At 40.1% G+C, this 12,021-nt stretch overlaps 1 protein-coding gene across 6 annotated transcripts in view; it reads right to left on the bottom strand.

The window, feature by feature from the left end:
* Positions 1-341: 341 nt before the first annotated feature.
* Positions 342-12,021, bottom strand: part of LOC124551075 (zinc finger protein 570-like) — a 201,557-nt gene continuing 189,877 nt past the window's right edge. For 5 of the 6 annotated variants that reach the window (XM_047125973.1, XM_047125971.1, XM_047125974.1 and 2 more), the window contains one exon: positions 3,393-4,864. In XM_047125973.1, coding sequence (XP_046981929.1) covers positions 4,087-4,864 — 778 coding nt within the window. In that variant the 3' untranslated portion in view covers positions 3,393-4,086. Of the gene's footprint in view, positions 926-3,392; positions 4,865-12,021 lie in introns of those variants that run through there. The other variant, XM_047125977.1, reaches the window with a different exon arrangement.

Below are 12,021 nucleotides of genomic sequence, written 5' to 3'. Positions count from 1 at the left end.
TTTCCCATATGCCTCACAAAATATTTCAGCTACCTGAAATTGAGTTAAGACTCATCCAGGATGATTTTTTACGTACATTGTGGCGGACTGATCATAGTAAGTCTTCAGGGGACCATAGAAACATACGTTTAGAGGTTGCAGCTTGTGTGTGCAATGAGGAGGAAAAGGAATCATAATTATGCCGTTTTCTCTCGCGTAAGTGACTACTTCTAAGCCTTTATGCGTACTATGTCCATCTAATAGTAATAAAACCATGTTATCTTTGCTTCCATTTGCATACTTTTGAAAATTTTTTAAGCCAAGTGAGAATGAAAGCCCTAGTGATCCTGTAGGTGCGCCATCTAAAAGCTCGTGCTTCCATCTTTTCCTTGGAAAAAGTAGAGTTGGCGGGATAAAGTTTCCTGCTGAACTCATGCAGCATACAACAGTTACATGCTGTCCTCTCTCTGCACTGGTGATTGTCCCAACTTGTTTTTTACCAGTTGCCACAAACACTTTTTGAGGTTTCTGCACTGTTGAAAGTGCTGGTTCGTCAACATTCCATACTCTAGCGGGCTCAATATTATTTTTCTGTAATGTTTGTTCAATAATCTGTGAGGTATTCTATTTGCTCTGCTAACTGAAAAGCTAATTTTCGTATATCGTTACGTGTAAAACCAAACATTCGGGATTCTAAATCTTTTATGTGACCGACCAGCAATGTTTCAAGTCTCTTAGAAAACGTAGACATGAATCGTCCCAAGCCTTTGTCTGCTCCAGTGATATGTTTGTTTTTTCCCATAACTCTTCGACGTAACGTAGCTTTTGGAACACCAAACGTCTTTGAAGCTTTTAGCCATCCCATATCTTTTCTTTCAATAGCTTGAATAGCTTGTTTCATTGAGTCTTCGCTCCATGACTCTCTTGTAGGTCCCAACCATTTGCGCTGAAAAGAAGCTGAGTATTACGCATCTATTGTTTTATGATCCTACACAGACAGCATACTTAAAGTTAGGCATATGATATTATTATATTGCATCAATTACTATCAGCCAGCAGTTATAGCCTAAGCCTACAAATATTTCTGTATATAAAACATTTACGATATATAATTTCATTATCTTATTAACACTGTATTGTTGTTTTAGTATTATAATTAATTTTAATACGTAAACACAACAATAAACATTCAAAGATACGATTTATTTGACAGGGTAAAATGGCACACTACATATGGGTAAAATGACCCACTGTTTCATCATACCCAAGTAACTGGTGTATCTTTTACCCTGAACAGCCATTTTATACTCGGAACAACACACGCATGACCAGATTATGTCTATCAAAAAAACTTTGTAGTCAAGAAACAAAGAAAAGAATACGGTTCCATGACCTTAACTTACATATTTGATAACAATATAATAAAGCACGTGTTTGGAGCATTATGTGACTTACCGATATTAGATTAGCACCTGTTGATTACGACTTTGAGCTCTAGCACGGAAAATAAAGACAATAGGTGCACGCCCCATAACTACAACTACCAACTTGTGAATTGCGCACTACACTAGATTTAAAAAGGGACCGATGACCGTAGCAGTCTGGTCCCTTTAATCCCACAAACCAACCAAACTAGATTTAAAGCTGAGTATCATGGTATTCGAGAAACACGTGGTGTGTCATTTTATCCTAGTATTTTATTTTAGGCCAGGCTCCCCTACATACACAATGGTCACAGAATGTCTAGACAGATGGCTTCGCTCTGTTTACTGATTTCAACAAAGACCAATGATTCTCTGTCAAGTCAATATAATAATCTGCATTTTTTCTTGAGATGAACAACGGTAATGTATGGGTAGTGCTTGATGGGTACCCAGTAAACCAAATCGCATTGGTACAGAGGAATAGGCCACACGAACGAGTGTTATCACTGCAAAAGTTTTGAGAGACGAAAATATTCACGAGCCCTGAAACGAAGCACACAGCGATTTTTCTGTCACCATTCCAGTAGATTACAGATCCTCTGCATATCTTTGCAGAAGCTTGGAAAACATGTTTTAAAATTTCAACGATACAAAATGTAAGTAGCGCAACAGCTACAGCCAGCAGATAAACTGGGAAAGCACAGTTACATCATTGGGCAGAACAAACCAGGATGACGCATTTCTGACAAATCTTGTTATGTTTAATGAGGCAAATTTTCATCTGAAGGCGTTTATCAATAAACAAAATTTCTCATCTTACTAGGATACTCATTCATGAAAAGGCCCAGTGTAGACCAAACATTATTGTGCCAATAAAATTGTTAGGCCCCATTTATTTTGACAATGGCTGGCAAGTGAGTGTCAATTCTGAGCAGCATGCGGCTATGATCAACAACTTCTTCATTCATAGCTGCAGGGACATTGCACCTAAACGCCATATGGTTTCAGCAAGTGCGCCTACAGCCCTGGTGGCTCGTAATTTAATGGCTACAATGAGGCATCACCTCCTACATTAATTATGCTCAGGATACGGTGATATCCCATGGCCAGCAAGAACGTCTGATCTTCCAGCTCCAGACTTGTTTCTGTGGAGTCATATCCAGCAGGTAGTTTCTTCTCTACAATTACATCGACTTAGGTTATCAGCAGTCCACTGTCCGGCGGTTCGCGGAAGATACCCTGTACCACTACTAGTCATTTCCTTTCATGTTCCACTTGAAAATGGTGCGAGGGAAAACCACTGTCTGTATGCCTCCTCTTCAACCCTAATTTCTCGGATCTTATCTTTTTGGCCTTTACTCACACTATACGTTTTAGACACTCCACAGTACTAATGAGCTGAAAGCTGTAATCCAGGAAGAAAGAGAGGCTACCTCTCAAGAAATGTCTGTGATCATAAAGATGAGCATCGCTGAACAACTTCAGCAGTGCAGCAAAAGTTATGGAAGCCGTTTGTGTGAAGTGCTCTTTAAGAAATTAACTTCAATTTGACTTTTCAGTAGTGACGAAGTTTTTAGAACCCTTACCTATTTGGTACAGAGGTGCAAATATACATTAAACCTCATAATGATCAAATGAAAATATACTACTTCCATTGCCACCCTACATTTTCGACACTTAATTCTGGAAACAGCGAGAGCGCAATTTTATTTATATAACTGTTAAGTTCATGCTCAAAAACTAAAACTCCATCTCCTGGCGCCTTATTGAAGGCGAGGAATTTTTAGAGGTATTTTCCTCATTATTTGAGATTCCTTGTTTATACCACTACAGGAGCAAGAGAACTGTTTCAAACAGAAAATAAACTGCACCACATAATTAAGATATGGAAAAATACAGAAGGTATTAGTATATTTTAGTTTGTATCATGGTATTTCATACTTGACTTAGCAGGAACCATTAGTAATGTTACATAGTAATAGATGGTGATGTTAACAGAAATGAGTTTTAATGGTACTTTTTGAGCGCTGACACACAGACACACACACTCACATATGAGTAAGCGCATTTGTGCATGTATGCATGTGTACACATAGTGACTCCTTTGTTTATATCTTACTAAGATATTAGCCTGTATGAGTATAAAATGCATGTAATGTTTAATATTACAGAACAGTCAAAACAAATATGCACCAGTAGTTTATCACTGTGGAAATTAAAGGGGAATCAATCATACTGATAAGCAATGAAATCTTTTTCAGCAAAATGTGCAGTAGCACAGATTCCTAACTTTTTTTAATACTCAATACCTTATCACTTAAAATAAGAAGCACAAGATTTCTACAAAATGCCACCATCGCCCTTATTTTTTAACATCATGCACAATTTCAGTAACAAATTAATTGCAATGATAATGTCATCTTGCACCCAATAAATGCTACTGCGACTTTTGATGGAAATGATGGCCAAATGTCAGATAATCTGACAGCAAATTTTTCCATCAGAGCAAAAAGAAAGAAAATGGAAAAACCCAAAGTCAGATAATTATTGTTTTCAGTCGTTGCATATACAAATCTGCAATTCTATCATGTAATGAAAACCCTGTGCCAAAGTACTGCAGCACACCGCTAGAAGAGGGAACAGAAAATTGCGAAGGATACTGGTAAAGTGCAGATGGGCTGCTTCAGTTCCCCACTTCGTCCAAATGTCTTGTTACAAACACCTCAGATGTACGACCAGTGTGCAGCCGCGAATGCTTCTTCAGGCTATTTTTGGAGATGAATGACGCCACATCTGTAGGTATGTTCGCCAGTGTGTGCAACAGCGAATGCTCCTTCAGTGTACTACTTCGTGTGAATGTCTTTTTGCAGACCCTACAGCTGTAGGGACGCTCGCCAGTGTGCAACCGTAAATGCTGCGTCAGTGTATAACTTTGTGTGAATGTCTTGTTGCAAACGCCACAGTTGTAGGGCCGTTCGCCAGTGTGCACCCGCAAATGCTGCTTCAGACATGTATTTCGTATGAATGTCTTGCTGCAAAACTTACAGTTGTATGGGCGTTCGCCAGTGTGCAACCGCGAATGCTGCTTCAGGGTACAACGTTGTGCAAATGTCTTGTTGCAAACGCCACAGCTGTATTGGTGTTCACCAGTGTGCACTCTGAAGTGCCCCTTCAAATCAGTACTGTTTGTGAATATCTTGTGACACACGCTGCACGAATGCTGAAGCTCACATCGGTTCAAGTGTGTGTGCTCCTTCAGTTCCTGCAATTGTGCAAACGTTGTTTTGCAGATGCCACATCTGTGCCTCAAATGTCTTGTACCAGTTTTACTCCCATTGAATGCTTCCTGCCTGGTGGTACACTGTATCCTGTTGTCTGTTCCTGAAGCTGGTGGAGTGCAGGCAATCAAACTTCTGCCATCACTGTTATTCTTGTCGTCCTCCACACCAACAGGAATAGTACTGAAGAAAGCAAAGAAAACTTTGTCAGAAACTGTTCACACAAGAGTGCACGTATCAATGTGAAAAATTATATTAACAAATACTAGGTTGACAAATGTCTCAGAAGTTCCAACAAACTATCTTATAAAGTAGGAGCACAAGAGTGCACGTATCAATGTGAAAAAATATATAAAAAAATACTAGGTTGACAAATGTCTCAGAAGTTCCAACAAACTATTTTATAAAGTAGGAGCACACTGCTTTCAGTTAATATAATTTTAGGCCCTCTTCAAGTGGCAGGAGAGAGAGAGAGAGAGAGAGAGAGAGAGAGAGAGAGAGAGAGAGAGAGAGAGAGAGAGAGAGTTGAGTTCATTTGAGAGATTACTTTAGAATCCAAAACTTTGTAAAGTAGTTAGAGAGTAATCCGCAGAAGTTAAATGAAGGCAAGCTCGCTGACAGTGGGATTACTGCAAAATGAAACATCAGGATAACACAAACATCAATAATTTATCGAACAGATGTAAGAAATTAACTGAGAGGGGCAATAGAATTGTAATGCATACTACATGAACTTCTACACCTTCATCTGCAAGCCACCAATGGTGCATAATGGACGCTGAAGTGCAGGTATTCCTTTTGTCTTAGTTCAGTCATGTGATGCGGCAATTCTAAACTATTTTCATAGCAACCATACCTCCCAGAAGTGATCTGTCTCAAAAAAGAATGAGCGACTTAAGTTAGATCACTATCAACAATGCCCACTCGCTGGTAGAGCAGTGGTGAAAAAAATGTTAAACATTTTATCCTTTACCTTTAATCCCTCAAGCTACTCCTTCCCTTGTTCGTAGAGACTAGTACTATCCTATACAACTTTCTGTGGCCTGGAGGAACTCTGGAGAAAATTTATGAGCCTGTTCCTTCCAATATCCATAAATCTTAATAACGCTAGAAGAATAAAGAATTCAAACTTACCAAGATAATTCCTACAAAATATGTGATGATGGACAATGGAAGAGATGTTGTTCTAAAAACCTATGTAAATCTTGCAGTTGTTTGGACCAAATTATTTAAATGACAGTGGGAGGACAGAAAAAGTACGAAACTAGAATACGATAAAATTTTTGTACAATTATTCCTCTTGAAAAGTGAACCGAAACCTAAAACAGCCCTCAGATTAACAAAGAATGGTGTATAAAAGAATCTAGACTTTTCGTGTTTTATGTATCCTCAGTACCACACTCAAAATGTTGTTGGATTAATATGTTCATTCATTCATTTTTGTCCTCTCATTGGACATATCTCATAAACTAATCACCACCAAATAATTATTAATACTATACAAATTATTATCTAAGAACGATAAGACACAACCTTTACGCTTTAATATCCACTTCGGGACTGCCAGATAGTACTTTGCTTTTCATGACCTAATCTTTGGTTCCAACATGTGAGATGAACGTATACCGGACAGCCTGTTTGAACATTTTCTTCAGCTGTGCTTATAAATGTAACAGTATGTTTCTATTTTCTTTATTTCTACAGTACTCAGGCTTGTAATGATGGCTTACTCTCAGTGGCAACTTTTGTTCACATACAGCATTCAAATAGTGCAAGTCCAGAAGTTTCACATTAAATGGCACACATCAACCAGTTACATCGCTGACGAAGGGTGGACCCACGACTAATGAGAAAAAATTACCCCTTTATTGGCTGAAGGAGCCTTACTGCTAATATCGATTGAACACTCGCTAACATATGAAAGGTTATACAAGAATTTGCGTCTATTGGGCTGATATCTTGAGACTGCAGTTATGTGTTTTATTCCATATTTTATTATATACTTGTTGATCTCCTACAGATCTCAATCATTCAAAATACCTTTAGTTTTAATAATAACCCGACTCTATATTTTTAACTGTAGGTTTACTGTACAAAGCCACAATGTTAGAAAAACTGGAACCGGGAAATCCCTGCCACGCTAATTACCCTCTGCCATGCACTTAACACTGGTTTGCAGGGGGCTTATGTAGATCTATGGGGGTCATCCAATGAGTATGTTTCCCTATTTCATTATTCTGCAAAATAAACTTTTCACATGACCTGTGAGGGCTGCCGAGTTCAACTAGTGTCTGTTGACAACACACACACTATCTTACTAAGAATACCGTAGTATCTTACAAGTATGCTGCCAGTTAGCATGGAGTTACCAGTGTGAAGTGTTTCCGCTTTTATGCTGTGCTCTGTCATTCGTTTTTTCGCAGGAAAACAAATATCCGCTGTCGATATCCACCAGAAGTTAATCTATGATTATGAAGAAGGCAGTGTGAGCATTGGAATGGAGATGAGACATCATTATTCGACCTCTGAGACAAAACAACAGACAATCGTGTGGAAAAAACCTGGTGAAATTCCCGAAAAAAGGCAAAGGTAACACATTCTGCAGGGAAAGTTCTGGCAATTATCTTTTGGGACTGTCAGGGGCACACTACAAAGGATGCAGAGAGGTACTACAGTGGCTTGAGGAATCTGCAAGCTAGCACCAAAACAAAACATTCAGGAATTTTGCTTCACAAAATTCCCTTCCATTAAGACAATTCTCTGCCTCATAAAGCTCGAATTACCTTGGCAGATTCAACTTTGAAATGTTCCTGCATACTGCATATTAACCAGATCTTGTCCCAGGTGATTTCCATGGGTTGCCCCAACTCAGAGACCATCTTGGAGGTAAGCCCTTTAACACTGATGATGAATCAGCGTCAACAGTGAACAGCTGGTTCCGAGCACCGGACCTCATCTGGTATAACAATGGTTTGGAAAAAACTTGCCGTGTTACCAAAAATGCTTGGAAAAATATGGCGACTAAATAGAAAAGTAACAGAACCATCGTAGAATGTCAATAAAATTATTTGAAAACAATTGATGTAATGTTTTTATAAAACAGTGAAACTAACTTATTAGACACTCCTCAGAGAAATGATGTGTGTCTCACAGCCAAGGATGGTCTCACAAAGTTGAGTTCGACTACTGAGGCAAGCAGACTTATCTTCCTGTAAATATGTCTGCCTAACATATAATCGTATATTAAACATTAACGTCGCTCTTTTACTTGCTTTCTGAACGTGAATACACGAGGACCTGGTGCAGGCATCATACCCAAAATTAACAGACGGGTCCACAACTGTTTGCCTATTATGAGGAAACTGATTATCTTTTGTATGTACAGGTCTACAGCTGCTGTACATTTCTTGTATAATGTCATGTGTAGTTTGTTGTTTTACTTCAAAATGGTCACTTTATTTGGTAATTCAGGCTTAGCTAATTTCTCCCCTTGGCCATTACCAAGCTATTTTTTTTTCTTTTCTGGAAAAACTTACATCCAAAGCTCTACAAGGTAAAATACCTTATTCTCTCTGTGACCACAATACCTCACTCGTTATAGCGGGATGCTGACTCAGTTCTTCGGGTTAGCGAATGGGGAAACTGCAATATAGAGAATGGAAACCAGGCATCGTCACCATTGAAATCAGTCATGTGATAGTGTGTGCAGTGTTACATCATGAAACAATGTGTAATGTGTGCAGTGACTGGAAGAGAAAAATGAATGAATATTGTAGCACTAGCCTTATACGTTATTAAATAATTTCTTTTTAAAGCAGTATTGTACACTAGGGCTAAACCGAATGAGATATCACGGTTTTAAGCAGAATAGCTTTGTATTCGGAAGGGTGGAGGCTCTGGTATTCATCCAGACATCTGATTTAGGTTTGCCATGGTTTCTGTAAATTATTTCAGGCAAATACCGTGATGGTTCCTAGTATAAGGCTCTAGCATTCTACCTCTCCAGTTCTTGTCATACTAGGCCTGTAATTAAATCATTTTTTTTGTTACTAAATAGTAACATGAATACAAGTTCAATGTCCTTGTAAACTTGATCTTCGATGGATAAAACAGCTACCATTATTCCTACTATTAAACTTCAACAAGAATCTAACTCTGACACAAATTATGTATAGAATCTGACAACAATTTCATAAGCTCCGGGGACCTTATTTAATAGCAATTTAAATTATTTCTAAACACATTAGACATTAATACCTAGATCATTCATTTTGCAGTAACGCGGAAATCACACCGAGTCAGCACTTATAGAATTTCCTTTGCAAATGAACATTTGAAAATGGAGGTAAGCAGTTCCGTTTTGTACTGTTACTCACTCTTCCAGAAGCTATGTCAACCATCATCCTTGAGTCTCTGGATAGAGTTTTTTGACGCCACTGATTGCCATTCAACACGCTGACGATCCTAGTCCAGTAGGCTTTCCGGCCTACATTTGCGAGTGGGACATGAAAGAAAGTGACTAGAGCGATAGTAGGTGCCCTCCGACACGCACCACACAGTTCCCTGCAAACTATGTGAGTAACTGTAGACCTAGAAACATCTACAGATTGTTGTTCACTTTGGAACAATCATACCTGTCATCTGAGTTCCAAGGTCATACTTGGACCATTTCAGTGACTGGCAAAAAAGACTGAGAAGACCAACCCTGTGTACGGAGTTTAAACGAAGCTCGTAATTTGCGGTATTTTCCCCAGAACTGATCGTGGTCGCCTGGATCTGAGACAAGTTCAAGGAAAGAACCAGAGGTTTTGAAGCTTCTGTGACCTGCTACGCTGCGCTTTTTTGGACTTGTGCCACAGTGTTGGCCCACCTAATTTGGTCAGGTGTGCTGCTACCCAGGTAGCAGGCTGTGTGTGGGGTGTACACATGGGTCTTTTAGACTTGGCAGCTCTCAATGCAGAACAGATAACGACAGCTGTAGGAGACCTGGAAGTATCTGCCCAAGTCCAAACCAGTGACGCCCACAGGCAACAGTATTAAAATCTTAGCCTAAGGGGCAGTCCAATGAAAAAGGTACAGGTGGAGAAAAAGTAAGTAAACTGTTTATTCTTTCAAAAGTATTCGTCGTAACTGTTAATACATTTATCCCACAGTGAGACATCTACATCTACATTTATACTCCGCAAGCCACCGAACGGTGTGTGGCGGAGGGCCACTGTTCCACTCGCGTATGGTTCGCGGGAAGAACGACTGTCGGAAATCCTCCGTGCGCGCTCGAATCTCTCTAATTTTACATTCGTGATCTCCTCGGGAGGTATATGTAGGGGGAAGCAATATATTCGATATCTCATCCAGAAACGCACCCTCTCGAAACCTTGACAGCAAGCTACAGCGCGATGCAGAGCGCCTCTCTTGAAGAGTCTGCCACTTGAGTTTGCTAAACATCTCCGTATCTCTATCACGCTTACCAAATAACCCTGTGACGAAACGCGCCGCTCTTCTTTGGATCTTCTCTATCTCCTCTGTCAACCCGACCTGGTACGGATCCCACACTGATGAGCAATACTCAAGTATTGGCCAAACGAGTGTTTTGTAAGCCACCTCCTTTGTTGATGGACTACATTTTCTAAGGACTCTCCCAATGAATCTCAACCTGGCACTCGCCTTACCAACAATTAATTTTACATGATCATTCCACTTCAAATCGTTCCGTACGCTTACTCCCAGATATTTTACAGAAGTAACTGGTACCAGTGTTTGTTCCGCTATCATATAATCATACAATAAAGGATCCTTCTTTCTATGTATTCGCAATACATTACATTTGTCTATGTTAAGGGTCAGTTGCCACTCCCTGCACCAAGTGCCTATCCACTGCAGATCTTCCTCCATTTCGCTGCAACTTTCTAATGCTGCAACTTCTCTGTATACTACAGCATCATCAGCGAAAAGCCGCATGGAACTTCCGACACCATCTACTAGGTCATTTATATATATTGTGAAAAGCAATGGTCCCATAACACTCCCCTGTGGCACGCCAGAGGTTACTTTAACGTCTGTAGACGTCTCTCCATTGAGAACAACATGCTGTGTTCTGTTTGCTAAAAACTCTTCAATGCAGCCACACAGCTGGTCTGATATTCAGTAGGCCCTTACTTTGTTTATCAGGCGACAGTGCGGAACTGTATCGAACGCCTTCCGGAAGTCAAGGAAAATGGCATCTACCTGGGAGCCTGTATCTAATATTTTCTGGGTCTCATGAACAAATAAAGCGAGTTGGGTCTCACACGATCGCTGTTGCCAGAATCCATGTTGATTCCTACACAGCAGAATCTGGGTTTCCAGAAGTGACATGATAAGCGAGCAAAAAACATGTTCTAAAATTCTACAACAGATCGACGTCAGAGATATAGGCCTATAGTTTTGTGCATCTGCTCGCCGACCCTTCTTGAAAACTGGGACTACCTGTGCCCTTTTCCAATCATCTGGAACCTTCCGTTCCTCTAGAGACTTGCCGTTCACGGCTGTTAGAAGGGGGGCAAGATCTTTCGCGTACTCTGTGTAGAATGGAATTGGTATCCCATCAGGTCCAGTGGACTTTCCTCTGTTGACTGATTTCAGTTGCTTTTCTATTTCTCGGACACTTATTTCAATGTCAGCCATTTTTGCTTGCCAAACCGTAACTTGGTCAGCAAGATCGCCAGATCTTTTCCAACTCAGAGCATTTGGAACATTATGGGCAGGGTCCTCCAACCAGCTTGAGATTTCGACGATCTAACAGCCAATTGGACAGAATCTGGCACCATGTCCGCCAGGAGGACATCGAACAACTGTATGAATTAGTGTCGAGCTGTGTAAGTGCTTGCACAAGGGCCCAAAGTGGATCAATGTGTTACTGACTTTCTCAATTTGTGACGCTCTTTCTCTTGAATAAATCATATTTTAATTTTAATTTTAAAAACCAACAACCTCAGCTGCAAAGTTTACATAGATTTACCTAGGTTTCAGTCGGGTAACCCAACCGTCTTCAGAATAAAAGTAACTACAGTTTGTCCATAGTGGACATCGTCAAGGTAAAATTAAAAATCCTTAAATTATCGTCAGACTGTAGAAACTTATCTGAAACTGCCTCAGCCCCACTTCGCGACCGCGATGCGGCAGACACGAGTGCTGTACTGGAACTGAATGCAGCGTCATGAGGCCCGTCCAGGAGGGCACAATTCCTTACGCCTGCTCATAAACTGAGTGATGCGTATTTGTTGGGACAAAATGCGAACGTAACTCCTGACTTTGAATTTACTAGTAAAGTGAAATAACAGAAAGGTACAGCCGAGGAAAAG

This window comes from Schistocerca americana, chromosome 9, assembly GCF_021461395.2.
Source record: "Schistocerca americana isolate TAMUIC-IGC-003095 chromosome 9, iqSchAmer2.1, whole genome shotgun sequence".
NCBI lineage: Eukaryota > Metazoa > Arthropoda > Insecta > Orthoptera > Acrididae > Schistocerca > Schistocerca americana.
Note: the sequence above shows the minus strand (reverse complement) of the source record. Positions and strands in the feature narration are given on the sequence as shown.